At 43.2% G+C, this 18,945-nt stretch overlaps 1 protein-coding gene across 1 annotated transcript in view; it reads left to right on the top strand.

The window, feature by feature from the left end:
- Nucleotides 1-535: 535 nt before the first annotated feature.
- LOC120052311 (recombining binding protein suppressor of hairless-like) overlaps nucleotides 536-18,945 on the top strand; it is a 32,636-nt gene continuing 14,226 nt past the window's right edge. Inside the window, exons 1-6 of the mRNA XM_038999145.1 lie at nucleotides 536-615; nucleotides 1,285-1,323; nucleotides 3,106-3,201; nucleotides 15,280-15,445; nucleotides 16,189-16,363; nucleotides 17,449-17,586. Coding sequence (XP_038855073.1) covers nucleotides 548-615; nucleotides 1,285-1,323; nucleotides 3,106-3,201; nucleotides 15,280-15,445; nucleotides 16,189-16,363; nucleotides 17,449-17,586 — 682 coding nt within the window. The 5' untranslated portion in view covers nucleotides 536-547. The remainder of the gene's footprint in view (nucleotides 616-1,284; nucleotides 1,324-3,105; nucleotides 3,202-15,279; nucleotides 15,446-16,188; nucleotides 16,364-17,448; nucleotides 17,587-18,945) is intronic.

Below are 18,945 nucleotides of genomic sequence, written 5' to 3'. Positions count from 1 at the left end.
TATATGTGTGCCATCTGGTAAACGCAACTATAAAATAATATTAATCCAGTTCGCTTAATTTGAAACGCGGTATAGTTTTAATAGTGAGTTGTTTTTGTAATCTAGCAAATTGTATTCTTGGCTCACAGGGTTAACTAACTCTGTGCCCTCCAACCCCTCTTCACTGGTAAATGCAAACCAATATCATCTTCACTTTATGAATAACATTTGAATCTACAGTTTAGGCTACAATTATGCTGTGAGGTGTATCTTCACTCCTAAAACAACCACTCTACTGTAGTTTATGACTTTATAAAAGCGTGGGAATCGAGTTACAGTTTCACCTTGTGGGAAGAAAAAAAAACGAGCATAATCTCGCGATAGGTCGAGTTCAACCCCATTCTTGTCTATTGTGAGAGTTTTTCTATTCTCGCGCGATTTCGCAACTTTCCCACGCCTGTTGTGGCGTCTGCCCCCTGTCCGCCTCTCCTCCCCCTTTTTCTACTCTCGTTTATATTTTTTCCCCCGTCGGGGTTCTGTTAGTTCTGTTGTCCCAGCGGCGGTGTGAATGGATTTGGGATCTCGCGATAGTTGGGGCTTAGAGTTCCAGTCGAAAATGGCGCCCGTTGTGACGGGGTAAGTGTTGAAATTCAGAGCAAAAAAATGAAGGAAGAACCGTTTAAAAAAGTTCACTTTCTTTGTTTGGGTAACTAGTTTCCTAACCACTTTGTTGCACTCGTTTTCGTTCCCAGATAGCTTTGAAAGTGCTTTATTAATTGGCGTCGCGCACTTATTGCTACTTTTGTGTCAATGTTAGTGCGGTGTGTAACGTTAGCTAGCCACAACGAAAAGCTAGCCAACTAACGTTACCCAACTACCCCCTTTTTTTCGCCAGTAATGATATAACTAACTAGTTATTTATTTTAGCTACATTTTATGGCTAGCTCACCTAGCCATTATGTGTATGCTGAGTTCAATTAAACAATGTTTTATATTTGTTCAATGTTACCTATTTAATTTACAAATCATGTAAAGTAACAAAGACAGTATTGCTCACATTTGTCCGATAACACTGGCAACAAAGTTTAAAAACTAACGTTACAAACGAATCGTTCACCTGCCACCTGCAGCAGAATTCTAAGCTACTGTTTAGTAGAGTGTTTTTTTTCTTCATGGCAACACTCACCTGTTAATAATCAGGATGTTTCAGATTGCTAGAATTGTGACAACTTTATAATGTAACGTTATCTAGTATAATGGTGGTGAGCTGATAGAAAAGTACCCTTTTTTTGTTTTCTTAAACAGGAAGTTTGGTGAGCGAGCTCCACCGCAGCGCCTAACACGGTAAGGAAACGTTCCCACCACAAGTTTCATAACTCATAAATCTCATTTAAACTGTTACATCAAACCTGAGAAACATGTAGCTTCCACCTCCACAGCGTGTGTATTACTAAGGTGTAAAACCACTTATCCACATTCATTTCTTCCACTCTATCATAAGATTTCTTCACAGCCGTTTCTATAAAGGGACACCATTCATACTGCTATAATCAATAGTGTATCTGTGACGATTCCATAGGTTCCACTGTATGACGTAAATCAACAACTCCAGTGTCTAAAAGCATTTTTTTAATTTAACCAGGCAAGTCAGATAAGAACACATTCTTATTTACAATGACGGCCTACTGGGGATAACTGCCTTGTTCAGGGGCAGATCCACAGATTTTTTTACCTTGTCAGCTCGGGGATTCGATCTAGCAACCTTTCGGTTTATTTATGTAGCGATGTAGTCCGGTGCATCCATGTAGCGTTGTACCCCGGCGCCTCTATGCAGTGCTGTACCCCGGCGCCTCTATGTAGCGCTGTACCCCGGCGCCTCTATGTATCGCTGTACCCCGGCGCCTCTATGTAGCGATGTACCCCGGCGCCTCTATGTAGCGCTGTACCCCGGCGCCTCTATGTAGCGCTGTACCCCGGCGCCTCTATGCAGCGCTGTACCCCGGCGCCTCTATGTAGCGCTGTACCCCGGCGCCTCTATGCAGCGCTGTACCCCGGCGCCTCTATGTAGCGCTGTACCCCGGCGCCTCTATGTAGCGCTGTACCCCGGCGCCTCTATGTAGCGCTGTACCCCGGCGCCTCTATGTAGCGCTGTACCCCGGTGCCTCTATGTAGCGCTGTACCCCGGTGCCTCTATGTGGCGCTGTACCCCGGTGCCTCTGTGGCGCTGTACCCCGGTGCCTCTATGTAGCGCTGTACCCCGGCGCCTCTATGCAGCGCTGTACCCCGGCGCCTCTATGTATCGCTGTACCCCGGCGCCTCTATGTAGCGCTGTACCCCGGTGCCTCTATGCAGCGCTGTACCCCGGCGCCTCTATGTAGCGCTGTACCCCGGTGCATCTATGTAGCGCTGTACCCCGGTGCATCTATGTAGCGCTGTACCCCGGCGCCTCTATGTAGCGCTGTACCCCGGCGCCTCTATGTAGCGTTGTACCCCGGCGCCTCTATGTAGCGTTGTACCCCGGCGCATCTATGTAGCGTTGTACCCCGGCGCCTCTATGTAGCGCTGTACCCCGGCGCCTCTATGTAGCGCTGTACCCCGGCGCCTCTATGTAGCGCTGTACCCCGGCGCCTCTATGTAGCGCTGTACCCCGGCGCCTCTATGTATCGCTGTACCCCGGTGTAGCGCTGTACCCCGGCGCCTCTATGCAGCGCTGTACCCCGGCGCCTCTATGCAGCGCTGTACCCCGGCGCCTCTATGTAGCGCTGTACCCCGGCGCCTCTATGTAGCGCTGTACCCCAGCGCCTCTATGTAGCGTTGTACCCCGGTGCATCTATGTAGCGTTGTACCCCGGTGCATCTATGTAGCGTTGTACCCCGGTGCATCTATGTAGCGTTGTACCCCGGCGCCTCTATGTAGCGCTGTACCCCGGCGCCTCTATGCGGCGCTGTACCCCGGCGCCTCTATGCGGCGCTGTACCCCGGCGCCTCTATGCGGCGCTGTACCCCGGCGCCTCTATGCATCGCTGGTTTTTACATGGAATAATGATTGGATGTTGTGGACAGAACGTTGTTGTTGGATTCTGTTCAATAAATGTTGTCTGAACGTCGTGTGTTTTTCCCCCTACAGAGAGGCTATGAGAAACTACCTGAAGGAGAGGGGAGACCAGACCTTACTCATACTACACGCTAAAGTCGCACAGAAGTCTTACGGCAATGAGAAGAGGTATGAGAGAAAGAACGTTATTCATGGTGTCTCCTCTGTAGTTGATAGTGTGTGTGTATTCATGGTGTCTCCTCTGTAGTTGATAGTGTGTGTTTATTCATGGTGTCTCCTCTGTAGTTGATAGTGTGTGTGTATTCATGGTGTCTCTGTAGTTGATAGTGTGTGTATTCATGGTGTCTCCTCTGTAGTTGATAGTGTGTGTATTCATGGTGTCTCCTCTGTAGTTGATAGTGTGTGTTTATTCATGGTGTCTCCTCTGTAGTTGATAGTGTGTGTATTCATGGTGTCTCTGTAGTTGATAGTGTGTGTATTCATGGTGTCTCCTCTGTAGTTGATAGTGTGTGTGTATTCATGGTGTCTCCTCTGTAGTTGATAGTGTGTCTGTATTCATGGTGTCTCCTCTGTAGTTGATAGTGTGTGTTTATTCATGGTGTCTCCTCTGTAGTTGATAGTGTCTGTATTCGTGGTGTCTCTGTAGTTGATAGTGTGTGTTTATTCATGGTGTCTCCTCTGTAGTTGATAGTGTGTGTTTATTCATGGTGTCTCCTCTGTAGTTGATAGTGTGTGTATTCATGGTGTCTCTGTAGTTGATAGTGTGTGTATTCATGGTGTCTCCTCTGTAGTTGATAGTGTGTGTGTATTCATGATGTCTCCTCTGTAGTTGATAGTGTGTGTTTATTCATGGTGTCTCCTCTGTAGTTGATAGTGTGTGTTTATTCATGGTGTCTCCTCTGTAGTTGATAGTGTGTGTTTATTCATGGTGTCTCCTCTGTAGTTGATAGTGTGTGTTTATTCATGGTGTCTCCTCTGTAGTTGATAGTGTGTCTGTATTCATGGTGTCTCTGTAGTAGATAGTGTGTGTGTATTCATGGTGTCTCCTCTGTAGTTGATAGTGTGTCTGTATTCATGGTGTCTCCTCTGTAGTTGATAGTGTGTGTTTATTCATGGTGTCTCCTCTGTAGTTGATAGTGTCTGTATTCGTGGTGTCTCTGTAGTTGATAGTGTGTGTTTATTCATGGTGTCTCCTCTGTAGTTGATAGTGTGTGTTTATTCATGGTGTCTCCTCTGTAGTTGATAGTGTGTGTTTATTCATGGTGTCTCCTCTGTAGTTGATAGTGTCTGTATTCGTGGTGTCTCTGTAGTTGATAGTGTGTGTTTATTCATGGTGTCTCCTCTGTAGTTGATAGTGTGTGTATTCATGGTATCTCTGTAGTTGATAGTGTGTGTATTCATGGTGTCTCCTCTGTAGTTGATAGTGTGTGTGTATTCATGGTGTCTACTCTGTAGTTGATAGTGTGTGTTTATTCATGGTGTCTCCTCTGTAGTTGATAGTGTGTGTTTATTCATGGTGTCTCCTCTGTAGTTGATAGTGTGTGTTTATTCATGGTGTCTCCTCTGTAGTTGATAGTGTGTGTTTATTCATGGTGTCTCCTCTGTAGTTGATAGTGTCTGTATTCATGGTGTCTCCTCTGTAGTTGATAGTGTGTGTTTATTCATGGTGTCTCCTCTGTAGTTGATAGTGTCTGTATTCATGGTGTCTCCTCTGTAGTTGATAGTGTGTGTGTATTCATGGTGTCTCCTCTGTAGTTGATAGTGTGTGTGTGTTCATGGTGTCTCCTCTGTAGTTGATAGTGTGTGTTTATTCATGGTGTCTCCTCTGTAGTTGATAGTGTCTGTATTCATGGTGTCTCCTCTGTAGTTGATAGTGTGTGTTTATTCATGGTGTCTCCTCTGTAGTTGATAGTGTGTGTTTATTCATGGTGTCTCCTCTGTAGTTGATAGTGTCTGTATTCATGGTGTCTCTGTAGTTGATAGTGTGTGTATTCATGGTGTCTCCTCTGTAGTTGATAGTGTGTGTATTCATGGTGTCTCCTCTGTAGTTGATAGTGTGTGTATTCATGGTGTCTCTGTAGTTGATAGTGTGTGTTTATTCATGGTGTCTCTGTAGTTGATAGTGTCTGTATTCGTGGTGTCTCTGTAGTTGATAGTGTGTGTTTATTCATGGTGTCTCCTCTGTAGTTGATAGTGTGTGTATTCATGGTGTCTCTGTAGTTGATAGTGTGTGTTTATTCATGGTGTCTCCTCTGTAGTTGATAGTGTCTGTATTCATGGTGTCTCCTCTGTAGTTGATAGTGTGTGTTTATTCATGGTGTCTCCTCTGTAGTTGATAGTGTCTGTATTCATGGTGTCTCCTCTGTAGTTGATAGTGTGTGTATTCATGGTGTCTCTGTAGTTGATAGTGTGTGTATTCATGGTGTCTCCTCTGTAGTTGATAGTGTGTGTGTATTCATGGTGTCTCCTCTGTAGTTGATAGTGTGTGTTTATTCATGGTGTCTCCTCTGTAGTTGATAGTGTGTGTGTATTCATGGTGTCTCCTCTGTAGTTGATAGTGTGTGTATTCATGGTGTCTCTGTAGTTGATAGTGTGTGTGTGTATTCATGGTGTCTCCTCTGTAGTTGATAGTGTGTGTGTATTCATGGTGTCTCCTCTGTAGTTGATAGTGTGTCTGTATTCATGGTGTCTCCTCTGTAGTTGATAGTGTGTGTATTCATGGTGTCTCCTCTGTAGTTGATAGTGTGTGTATTCATGGTGTCTCTGTAGTTGATAGTGTGTGTTTATTCATGGTGTCTCTGTAGTTGATAGTGTCTGTATTCGTGGTGTCTCTGTAGTTGATAGTGTGTGTTTATTCATGGTGTCTCCTCTGTAGTTGATAGTGTGTGTATTCATGGTGTCTCTGTAGTTGATAGTGTGTGTGTATTCATGGTGTCTCCTCTGTAGTTGATAGTGTGTGTTTATTCATGGTGTCTCCTCTGTAGTTGATAGTGTCTGTATTCATGGTGTCTCCTCTGTAGTTGATAGTGTGTGTTTATTCATGGTGTCTCCTCTGTAGTTGATAGTGTGTGTTTATTCATGGTGTCTCCTCTGTAGTTGATAGTGTCTGTATTCATGGTGTCTCTGTAGTTGATAGTGTGTGTATTCATGGTGTCTCCTCTGTAGTTGATAGTGTGTGTATTCATGGTGTCTCCTCTGTAGTTGATAGTGTGTGTATTCATGGTGTCTCTGTAGTTGATAGTGTGTGTTTATTCATGGTGTCTCTGTAGTTGATAGTGTCTGTATTCATGGTGTCTCCTCTGTAGTTGATAGTGTCTGTATTCATGGTGTCTCTGTAGTTGATAGTGTCTGTATTCATGGTGTCTCTGTAGTTGATAGTGTCTGTATTCATGGTGTCTCTGTAGTTGATAGTGTCTGTATTCATGGTGTCTCCTCTGTAGTTGATAGTGTGTCTGTATTCATGGTGTCTCCTCTGTAGTTGATAGTGTCTGTATTCATGGTGTCTCCTCTGTAGTTGATAGTGTCTGTATTCATGGTGTCTCCTCTGTAGTTGATAGTGTGTGTGTGTATTCATGGTGTCTCTGTAGTTGATAGTGTGTGTGTGTATTCATGGTGTCTCTGTAGTTGATAGTGTGTGTATTCATGGTGTCTCCTCTGTAGTTGATAGTGTCTGTATTCATGGTGTCTCTGTAGTTGATAGTGTGTGTGTGTATTCATGGTGTCTCCTCTGTAGTTGATAGTGTGTGTGTATTCATGGTGTCTCCTCTGTAGTTGATAGTGTGTCTGTATTCATGGTGTCTCCTCTGTAGTTGATAGTGTGTGTATTCATGGTGTCTCCTCTGTAGTTGATAGTGTGTGTATTCATGGTGTCTCTGTAGTTGATAGTGTGTGTTTATTCATGGTGTCTCTGTAGTTGATAGTGTCTGTATTCGTGGTGTCTCTGTAGTTGATAGTGTGTGTTTATTCATGGTGTCTCCTCTGTAGTTGATAGTGTGTGTATTCATGGTGTCTCTGTAGTTGATAGTGTGTGTATTCATGGTGTCTCCTCTGTAGTTGATAGTGTGTGTGTATTCATGGTGTCTCCTCTGTAGTTGATAGTGTGTGTTTATTCATGGTGTCTCCTCTGTAGTTGATAGTGTGTGTTTATTCATGGTGTCTCCTCTGTAGTTGATAGTGTCTGTATTCGTGGTGTCTCTGTAGTTGATAGTGTGTGTTTATTCATGGTGTCTCCTCTGTAGTTGATAGTGTGTGTATTCATGGTGTCTCTGTAGTTGATAGTGTGTGTATTCATGGTGTCTCCTCTGTAGTTGATAGTGTGTGTGTATTCATGGTGTCTCCTCTGTAGTTGATAGTGTGTGTTTATTCATGGTGTCTCCTCTGTAGTTGATAGTGTGTGTTTATTCATGGTGTCTCCTCTGTAGTTGATAGTGTGTGTTTATTCATGGTGTCTCCTCTGTAGTTGATAGTGTGTGTTTATTCATGGTGTCTCCTCTGTAGTTGATAGTGTCTGTATTCATGGTGTCTCCTCTGTAGTTGATAGTGTGTGTTTATTCATGGTGTCTCCTCTGTAGTTGATAGTGTCTGTATTCATGGTGTCTCCTCTGTAGTTGATAGTGTGTGTGTATTCATGGTGTCTCCTCTGTAGTTGATAGTGTGTGTTTATTCATGGTGTCTCCTCTGTAGTTGATAGTGTCTGTATTCATGGTGTCTCCTCTGTAGTTGATAGTGTGTGTTTATTCATGGTGTCTCCTCTGTAGTTGATAGTGTGTTTATTCATGGTGTCTCCTCTGTAGTTGATAGTGTCTGTATTCATGGTGTCTCTGTAGTTGATAGTGTGTGTATTCATGGTGTCTCCTCTGTAGTTGATAGTGTGTGTATTCATGGTGTCTCCTCTGTAGTTGATAGTGTGTGTATTCATGGTGTCTCCTCTGTAGTTGATAGTGTGTGTTTATTCATGGTGTCTCTGTAGTTGATAGTGTCTGTATTCATGGTGTCTCCTCTGTAGTTGATAGTGTCTGTATTCATGGTGTCTCTGTAGTTGATAGTGTCTGTATTCATGGTGTCTCTGTAGTTGATAGTGTCTGTATTCATGGTGTCTCCTCTGTAGTTGATAGTGTCTGTATTCATGGTGTCTCCTCTGTAGTTGATAGTGTCTGTATTCATGGTGTCTCCTCTGTAGTTGATAGTGTGTGTGTGTATTCATGGTGTCTCTGTAGTTGATAGTGTGTGTGTGTATTCATGGTGTCTCTGTAGTTGATAGTGTGTGTATTCATGGTGTCTCCTCTGTAGTTGATAGTGTGTGTATTCATGGTGTCTCCTCTGTAGTTGATAGTGTGTGTGTGTATTCATGGTGTCTCTGTAGTTGATAGTGTGTGTGTGTATTCATGGTGTCTCCTCTGTAGTTGATAGTGTGTGTGTATTCATGGTGTCTCCTCTGTAGTTGATAGTGTGTCTGTATTCATGGTGTCTCCTCTGTAGTTGATAGTGTGTGTTTATTCATGGTGTCTCCTCCGTAGTTGATAGTGTGTGTATTCATGGTGTCTCCTCTGTAGTTGATAGTGTGTCTGTATTCATGGTGTCTCCTCTGTAGTTGATAGTGTCTGTATTCATGGTGTCTCTGTAGTTGATAGTGTGTGTATTCATGGTGTCTCCTCTGTAGTTGATAGTGTGTGTTTATTCATGGTGTCTCCTCCGTAGTTGATAGTGTGTGTGTATTCATGGTGTCTCCTCTGTAGTTGATAGTGTGTGTGTATTCATGGTGTCTCCTCTGTAGTTGATAGTGTGTGTATTCATGGTGTCTCCTCTGTAGTTGATAGTGTGTGTATTCATGGTGTCTCTGTAGTTGATAGTGTGTGTATTCATGGTGTCTCCTCTGTAGTTGATAGTGTCTGTATTCATGGTGTCTCTGTAGTTGATAGTGTCTGTATTCATGGTGTCTCTGTAGTTGATAGTGTCTGTATTCATGGTGTCTCTGTAGTTGATAGTGTCTGTATTCATGGTGTCTCTGTAGTTGATAGTGTCTGTATTCATGGTGTCTCTGTAGTTGATAGTGTCTGTATTCATGGTGTCTCCTCTGTAGTTGATAGTGTGTCTGTATTCATGGTGTCTCCTCTGTAGTTGATAGTGTGTGTTTATTCATGGTGTCTCCTCTGTAGTTGATAGTGTCTGTATTCGTGGTGTCTCTGTAGTTGATAGTGTGTGTTTATTCATGGTGTCTCCTCTGTAGTTGATAGTGTGTGTATTCATGGTGTCTCTGTAGTTGATAGTGTGTGTATTCATGGTGTCTCCTCTGTAGTTGATAGTGTGTGTGTATTCATGGTGTCTCCTCTGTAGTTGATAGTGTGTGTTTATTCATGGTGTCTCCTCTGTAGTTGATAGTGTGTGTTTATTCATGGTGTCTCCTCTGTAGTTGATAGTGTCTGTATTCGTGGTGTCTCTGTAGTTGATAGTGTGTGTTTATTCATGGTGTCTCCTCTGTAGTTGATAGTGTGTGTATTCATGGTGTCTCTGTAGTTGATAGTGTGTGTATTCATGGTGTCTCCTCTGTAGTTGATAGTGTGTGTATTCATGGTGTCTCCTCTGTAGTTGATAGTGTGTGTATTCATGGTGTCTCTGTAGTTGATAGTGTGTGTTTATTCATGGTGTCTCTGTAGTTGATAGTGTCTGTATTCGTGGTGTCTCTGTAGTTGATAGTGTGTGTTTATTCATGGTGTCTCCTCTGTAGTTGATAGTGTGTGTATTCATGGTGTCTCTGTAGTTGATAGTGTGTGTATTCATGGTGTCTCCTCTGTAGTTGATAGTGTGTGTGTATTCATGGTGTCTCCTCTGTAGTTGATAGTGTGTGTTTATTCATGGTGTCTCCTCTGTAGTTGATAGTGTGTGTTTATTCATGGTGTCTCCTCTGTAGTTGATAGTGTCTGTATTCGTGGTGTCTCTGTAGTTGATAGTGTGTGTTTATTCATGGTGTCTCCTCTGTAGTTGATAGTGTGTGTATTCATGGTGTCTCTGTAGTTGATAGTGTGTGTATTCATGGTGTCTCCTCTGTAGTTGATAGTGTGTGTTTATTCATGGTGTCTCCTCTGTAGTTGATAGTGTGTGTTTATTCATGGTGTCTCCTCTGTAGTTGATAGTGTGTGTTTATTCATGGTGTCTCCTCTGTAGTTGATAGTGTGTGTTTATTCATGGTGTCTCCTCTGTAGTTGATAGTGTGTGTTTATTCATGGTGTCTCCTCTGTAGTTGATAGTGTGTGTTTATTCATGGTGTCTCCTCTGTAGTTGATAGTGTCTGTATTCATGGTGTCTCCTCTGTAGTTGATAGTGTGTGTGTATTCATGGTGTCTCCTCTGTAGTTAATAGTGTGTGTGTATTCATGGTGTCTCCTCTGTAGTTGATAGTGTGTGTTTATTCATGGTGTCTCCTCTGTAGTTGATAGTGTCTGTATTCATGGTGTCTCCTCTGTAGTTGATAGTGTGTGTTTATTCATGGTGTCTCCTCTGTAGTTGATAGTGTGTGTTTATTCATGGTGTCTCCTCTGTAGTTGATAGTGTCTGTATTCATGGTGTCTCTGTAGTTGATAGTGTGTGTATTCATGGTGTCTCTGTAGTTGATAGTGTGTGTATTCATGGTGTCTCCTCTGTAGTTGATAGTGTGTGTATTCATGGTGTCTCCTCTGTAGTTGATAGTGTGTGTATTCATGGTGTCTCTGTAGTTGATAGTGTGTGTTTATTCATGGTGTCTCTGTAGTTGATAGTGTCTGTATTCATGGTGTCTCCTCTGTAGTTGATAGTGTCTGTATTCATGGTGTCTCTGTAGTTGATAGTGTCTGTATTCATGGTGTCTTTGTAGTTGATAGTGTCTGTATTCATGGTGTCTCCTCTGTAGTTGATAGTGTGTCTGTATTCATGGTGTCTCCTCTGTAGTTGATAGTGTCTGTATTCATGGTGTCTCCTCTGTAGTTGATAGTGTCTGTATTCATGGTGTCTCCTCTGTAGTTGATAGTGTCTGTATTCATGGTGTCTCCTCTGTAGTTGATAGTGTGTGTGTGTATTCATGGTGTCTCTGTAGTTGATAGTGTGTGTGTGTATTCATGGTGTCTCCTCTGTAGTTGATAGTGTCTGTATTCATGGTGTCTCTGTAGTTGATAGTGTGTGTGTGTATTCATGGTGTCTCCTCTGTAGTTGATAGTGTGTGTGTATTCATGGTGTCTCCTCTGTAGTTGATAGTGTGTCTGTATTCATGGTGTCTCCTCTGTAGTTGATAGTGTGTGTTTATTCATGGTGTCTCCTCCGTAGTTGATAGTGTGTGTATTCATGGTGTCTCCTCTGTAGTTGATAGTGTGTCTGTATTCATGGTGTCTCCTCTGTAGTTGATAGTGTCTGTATTCATGGTGTCTCTGTAGTTGATAGTGTGTGTATTCATGGTGTCTCCTCTGTAGTTGATAGTGTGTGTTTATTCATGGTGTCTCCTCCGTAGTTGATAGTGTGTGTGTATTCATGGTGTCTCCTCTGTAGTTGATAGTGTGTGTGTATTCATGGTGTCTCCTCTGTAGTTGATAGTGTGTGTGTATTCATGGTGTCTCCTCTGTAGTTGATAGTGTGTGTATTCATGGTGTCTCCTCTGTAGTTGATAGTGTGTGTATTCATGGTGTCTCTGTAGTTGATAGTGTGTGTATTCATGGTGTCTCCTCTGTAGTTGATAGTGTCTGTATTCATGGTGTCTCCTCTGTAGTTGATAGTGTCTGTATTCATGGTGTCTCTGTAGTTGATAGTGTCTGTATTCATGGTGTCTCTGTAGTTGATAGTGTCTGTATTCATGGTGTCTCTGTAGTTGATAGTGTCTGTATTCATGGTGTCTCTGTAGTTGATAGTGTCTGTATTCATGGTGTCTCCTCTGTAGTTGATAGTGTCTGTATTCATGGTGTCTCCTCTGTAGTTGATAGTGTCTGTATTCATGGTGTCTCTGTAGTTGATAGTGTCTGTATTCATGGTGTCTCTGTAGTTGATAGTGTGTGTATTCATGGTGTCTCCTCTGTAGTTGATAGTGTGTCTGTATTCATGGTGTCTCCTCTGTAGTTGATAATGTGTGTATTCATGGTGTCTCCTCTGTAGTTGATAGTGTGTGTATTCATGGTGTCTCTGTAGTTGATAGTGTCTGTATTCATGGTGTCTCCTCTGTAGTTGATAGTGTCTGTATTCATGGTGTCTCTGTAGTTGATAGTGTGTGTATTCATGGTGTCTCCTCTGTAGTTGATAGTGTGTGTATTCATGGTGTCTCCTCTGTAGTTGATAGTGTCTGTATTCATGGTGTCTCCTCTGTAGTTGATAGTGTGTGTATTCATGGTGTGTCTGTAGTTGATAGTGTGTGTGTTTATTCATGGTGTGTCTGTAGTTGATAGTGTCTGTATTCATGGTGTCTCCTCTGTAGTTGATAGTGTCTGTATTCATGGTGTCTCTGTAGTTGATAGTGTGTCTGTATTCATGGTGTGTCTGTAGTTGATAGTGTGTGTGTTTATTCATGGTGTGTCTGTAGTTGATAGTGTGTGTGTGTATTCATGGTGTCTCCTCTGTAGTTGATAGTGTGTGTGTGTATTCATGGTGTCTCCTCTGTAGTTGATAGTGTGTGTGTATTCATGGTGTCTCCTCTGTAGTTGATAGTGTGTGTGTATTCATGGTGTCTCTGTAGTTGATAGTGTGTGTATTCATGGTGTCTCTGTAGTTGATAGTGTGTGTGTATTCATGGTGTCTCTGTAGTTGATAGTGTGTGTGTATTCATGGTGTCTCCTCTGTAGTTGATAGTGTGTGTGTATTCATGGTGTCTCTGTAGTTGATAGTGTGTGTTTATTCATGGTGTCTCCTCTGTAGTTGATAGTGTGTGTATTCATGGTGTCTCCTCTGTAGTTGATAGTGTGTGTATTCATGGTGTCTCTGTAGTTGATAGTGTCTGTATTCATGGTGTCTCTGTAGTTGATAGTGTGTGTATTCATGGTGTGTCTGTAGTTGATAGTGTGTGTATTCATGGTGTCTCTGTAGTTGATAGTGTGTGTTTATGGTGTCTCTGTAGTTGATAGTGTGTGTATTCATGGTGTCTCCTCTGTAGTTGATAGTGTGTGTGTATTCATGGTGTCTCTGTAGTTGATAGTGTGTGTGTATTCATGGTGTCTCCTCTGTAGTTGATAGTGTCTGTATTCATGGTGTCTCTGTAGTTGATAGTGTCTGTATTCATGGTGTCTCTGTAGTTGATAGTGTGTGTGTATTCATGGTGTCTCTGTTGTTGATAGTGTCTGTATTCATGGTGTCTCCTCTGTAGTTGATATTGTCTGTATTCATGGTGTCTCCTCTGTAGTTGATAGTGTGTGTATTCATGGTGTCTCCTCTGTAGTTGATAGTGTGTGTATTCATGGTGTCTCTGTAGTTGATAGAGTGTCTGTATTCATGGTGTCTCCTCTGTAGTTGATAGTGTCTGTATTCATGGTGTCTCCTCTGTAGTTGATAGTGTGTGTATTCATGGTGTCTCTGTAGTTGATAGTGTGTGTGTATTCATGGTGTGTCTGTAGTTGATAGTGTCTGTATTCATGGTGTCTCTGTAGTTGATAGTGTGTGTATTCATGGTGTGTCTGTAGTTGATAGTGTCTGTATTCATGGTGTCTCCTCTGTAGTTGATAGTGTCTGTATTCATGGTGTCTCCTCTGTAGTTGATAGTGTCTGTATTCATGGTGTCTCCTCTGTAGTTGATAGTGTGTGTGTGTGTATTCATGGTGTGTCTGTAGTTGATAGTGTGTTTATTCATGGTGTCTCTGTAGTTGATAGTGTCTGTATTCATGGTGTCTCCTCTGTAGTTGATAGTGTGTGTATTCATGGTGTCTCTGTAGTTGATAGTGTGTGTGTGTATTCATGGTGTCTCTGTAGTTGATAGTGTGTGTGTGTATTCATGGTGTCTCCTCTGTAGTTGATAGTGTGTGTGTATTCATGGTGTCTCCTCTGTAGTTGATAGTGTGTGTGTGTGTATTCATGGTGTGTCTGTAGTTGATAGTGTCTGTATTCATGGTGTCTCTGTAGTTGATAGTGTGTGTGTGTATTCATGGTGTCTCTGTAGTTGATAGTGTCTGTATTCATGGTGTCTCCGTAGTTGATAGTGTCTGTATTCATGGTGTCTCTGTAGTTGATAGTGTGTCTGTATTCATGGTGTCTCCTCTGTAGTTGATAGTGTGTGTATTCATGGTGTCTCTGTAGTTGATAGTGTGTGTGTTCATGGTGTCTCTGTAGTTGATAGTGTGTGTGTTCATGGTGTCTCTGTAGTTGATAGTGTGTGTGTTCATGGTGTCTCTGTAGTTGATAGTGTGTGTATTCATGGTGTCTCCTCTGTAGTTGATAGTGTGTCTGTATTCATGGTGTCTCCTCTGTAGTTGATAGTGTGTCTGTATTCATGGTGTCTCCTCTGTAGTTGATAGTGTGTGTGTTCATGGTGTCTCTGTAGTTGATAGTGTGTGTGTTCATGGTGTCTCTGTAGTTGATAGTGTGTCTGTATTCATGGTGTCTCCTCTGTAGTTGATAGTGTGTGTGTGTTCATGGTGTCTCTGTAGTTGATAGTGTGTGTATTCATGGTGTCTCTGTAGTTGATAGTGTGTCTGTATTCATGGTGTCTCCTCTGTAGTTGATAGTGTGTCTGTATTCATGGTGTCTCTGTAGTTGATAGTGTGTGTGTTCATGGTGTCTCTGTAGTTGATAGTGTGTGTGTTCATGGTGTCTCTGTAGTTGATAGTGTGTCTGTATTCATGGTGTCTCCTCTGTAGTTGATAGTGTGTGTATTCATGGTGTCTCCTCTGTAGTTGATAGTGTGTGTGTTCATGGTGTCTCCTCTGTAGTTGATAGTGTGTGTGTTCATGGTGTCTTTGTAGTTGATAGTGTGTGTGTATTCATGGTGTCTCCTCTGTAGTTGATAGTGTGTGTGTATTCATGGTGTCTCCTCTGTAGTTGATAGTGTGTGTTTATTCATGGTGTCTCCTCTGTAGTTGATAGTGTGTGTGTATTCATGGTGTCTCCTCTGTAGTTGATAGTGTGTGTGTATTCATGGTGTCTCCTCTGTAGTTGATAGTGTCTGTATTCATGGTGTCTCCTCTGTAGTTGATAGTGTCTGTATTCATGGTGTCTCCTCTGTAGTTGATAGTGTGTGTGTTCATGGTGTCTCTGTAGTTGATAGTGTGTGTGTCTACCTGATGGACTGTACTAACCATATCTGTCTGTCCTGCAGGTTTTTCTGCCCCCCTCCCTGTATCTATCTGATGGGCTGTGGCTGGAAGAAGAAGAGCGAGGAGATGGAGAGAGAAGGCTGTTCAGAGCAGGAGGCTCAGCCCTGTGCCTTTATAGGGATAGGAAACAGTGACCAGGAGATGCAGCAGCTCAACATAGAGGGGAAGGTAGGGGACAACACACACACACTCAGTCACACTCAGTCACACAGACACGCTGACTGAAACCCACACATCCTCATTTTCTCTCCCCAGAATGTCTGCAAGGGTTAAACACACACACACACACACACACACACACACACACACACACACACACACACACACACACACACACACACACACACACACACACACACACACACACACACACACACAGAGGCAGAAATACACACAGAGGCAGAAATACACAGTGAAACACACACCCCTCGGCCTTTCCCCACAGAACTTCTGCATGACTGAATATCCTGTGTATACACACTCAAATGACCTCTCCTTCTCTCCCCCCTCTCTCTCTCCTTCTCGCTCTTCTTCTCTCTCCCCCTTTCTCATTCTACCCCCCCTCTTCTTCTCTCTCCCTCCTCTCTCTCTCCCTCCTCTCTCTCTCCCTCTCCCTCTCGTTCTCCCTCTCGTTCTCTCCCTCCATCTCTCCCTCCATCTCTCTCTCGTTCTCTCCCTCCATCTCTCCCTCCATCTCTCCCTCCATCTCTCCCTCCATCTCTCCCTCCATCTCTCCCTCCATCTCTCCCTCCTCTCTCTCCCTCCTCTCTCTCCCTCCTCTCTCTCCCTCCTCTCTCTCCCTCCTCTCTCTCCCTCCTCTCTCTCCCTCCTCTCTCTCCCTCCTCTCTCTCCCTCCTCTCTCTCCCTCCTCTCTCTCCCTCCTCTCTCTCCCTCCTCTCCCTCCCCCCCAGGACTTCTGCACCGCTAAGACTCTATACATCAGTGACAGTGACAAGAGGAAACACTTCATGCTGTCAGTCAAGATGTTCTATGGTAACAGTACAGACATCGGCGTCTTCCTTAGTAAGAGGATCAAAGTTATCTCTAAACCTTCCAAGAAGAAACAGTCTCTGAAGAACGCTGACCGTGAGTATGGAGAGGAACACGCATGACTAGGACCACACACACACACACACACACACACACACATTTCCACACACACACACACACACACATTGTCACACACACATTTATCCACAGTAATGGATAATACATGTTTATTAGAGTATCTGATATTTAAAAAAAAAATCTGTTTAAAAAAAAAATTATTTTGTAATCCACAGCCCAAAACAAGTACTTGTATTTGAATGGTTATTTGTAGAAGACCAAATAGTATACAAAATTGTATTTGAGAGGATTTTCAAATACCTGTGTTTTTTAAAAATACATTAAAATATTCAACTACTTTTCTTTTCAAATAAAATATATCTGAATGCTTTAAGTGTAGGTGAACAGAATTGAGATGTTTTAAATAGTATTTGGACCCATGTCTGTCTCACACGCACACACAGGATACTCTCACCACATTTCGAGCAGATTTATGGTTACATAGAACTGACTGAGTATTCATAACACACACACACACACACACACACACACACCAGCTTGATGCGCAATGGTATGGTTTTCCTGAGTGGTTTCGGGACAAAGGTCTTTTTTTACGAGCTGTGTCGTAACTCTGCTTTTTTTATTTGACAATGATCAACTTGAAAGTGTGGTCTCATTCATTATCTCTTAATGAATGCAGATCTAACTTTCTCCCTCCCTACTCGCTCCCTCACTCCCTACTCTCTCCCTCACTCCCTACTCTCTCCCTCACTCCCTACTCTCTCCCTCACTCCCTACTCTCTCCCTCACTCCCTACTCTCTCCCTCACTCCCTACTCTCTCCCTCACTCCCTACTCTCTCCCTCACTCCCTACTCTCTCTCCCTCACTCCCTACTCTCTCCCTCACTCCCTACTCTCTCCCTCACTCCCTACTCTCTCTCCCTCACTCCCTACTCTCTCTCCCTCACTCCCTACTCTCTCTCCCTCACTCCCTACTCTCTCTCCCTCACTCCCTACTCTCTCTCCCTCACTCCCTACTCTCTCTCCCTCACTCCCTACTCTCTCTCCCTCACTCCCTACTCTCTCTCCATCTCTCCCTACTCTCTTTGTCTCTGTCTCTCTAGTGTGTATAGCGTCAGGGACCAAGGTTGCGTTGTTTAACCGGTTGCGTTCTCAGACCGTCAGTACCCGTTATCTACACGTGGAGGGAGGGAACTTCCATGCCAGTTCACAACAGTGGGGAGCCTTCTACATACACCTCTGTAAGTTACCTCTCCTCCATCATCTGTCTTTCTATATTTTTTTCTGCCTACTTCATCTGTCTTCTGTGATTCCTCTCTTCCGTTCACCCCGGTCCCCCTCTTCCGCCCTCTCTTCCGTTCAGCCCGGTCCCCCTCTTCCGTTCAGCCCGGTCCCCCTCTTCCGTTCAGCCCGGTCCCCCTCTTCCGTTCAGCCCGGTCCCCCTCTTCCGTTCAGCCCGGTCCCCCTCTTCCGTTCAGCCCGGTCCCCCTCTTCCGTTCAGCCCGGTCCCCCTCTTCCGTTCAGCCCGGTCCCCCTCTTCCGTTCAGCCCGGTCCCCCTCTTCCGTTCAGCCCGGTCCCCCTCTTCCGTTCAGCCCGGTCCCCCTCTTCCGTTCACTGTTTCCTTAATATCTTCACTTTCATCCTCTGTTTCAGCCAATCAGGGTGTTTATCTGTTGATTATGCTGCATTACCATGGTGATGTCGAAGTCAATGCCACCAAGACTTCAGATATAGATATATAGCATCATATAGAGGGTTGTTATAGTAACTATATGTAGATATATAGAGGGTTGTTATAGTAACTATATATAGATATATATCATCATATAGAGGGTTGTTATAGTAACTATATATAGATATATATCATCATATAGAGGGTTGTTATAGTAACTATATAGAGGGTTGTTATAGTAACTATATATCAACTCCATTATGGTAGAGCTGATTTCAGTTATTAAATATATATCCTACAGTAATGACTAACTCTCTGATGCATCATATGGTAACTATCAGTTATTAAAACCTCTCTGGTACAAGTGGGAAGCTAGCGTCCCACCTCGACAACAGCCAGTGAAATTGCAGAGCGCCAAATTCAAAACAACAGAAATCCCATAATTAAAGTTCCTCAAACATACAAGTATTTTTCACCATTTTAAAGATAAACTTCTTGTAAATCCAACCACGGTGTCCGATTTCAAATAGGCTTTACTGCGAAAGCACACCAAACGATTGTTAGGTCAGTACCTAGTCACACAAAAACACAGCCATTTTTCCAGCCAAAGAGGAGTCATAAAAAGCAGAAATAGAGATAAAATGAATCACTAACCTTTGATGAACGTCATCAGATGGCACTCATAGGACATCACGTTACACAATACATGTATGTTTTGTTCGATAAAGTTCATATTTATATCCCAAAATCTCAGTTTACATTGGCGCGTTATGGTCAGAAATGCATTGTCTCAAACAAACATCCGGTGAAAGTGCAGAGAGCCACATCAAATTACAGAAATACTCACCATAAACATTGATAAACGATACAAGTGTTAAGCATGGAATTATAGATAAACTTCTCCTTAATGCCATCGCTGAGTCAGAT

Source organism: Salvelinus namaycush, chromosome 8 (genome assembly GCF_016432855.1).
Source record: "Salvelinus namaycush isolate Seneca chromosome 8, SaNama_1.0, whole genome shotgun sequence".
Taxonomy (NCBI): Eukaryota; Metazoa; Chordata; class Actinopteri; order Salmoniformes; family Salmonidae; genus Salvelinus; species Salvelinus namaycush.
This window is presented reverse-complemented; position numbering and strand designations above follow the sequence as displayed.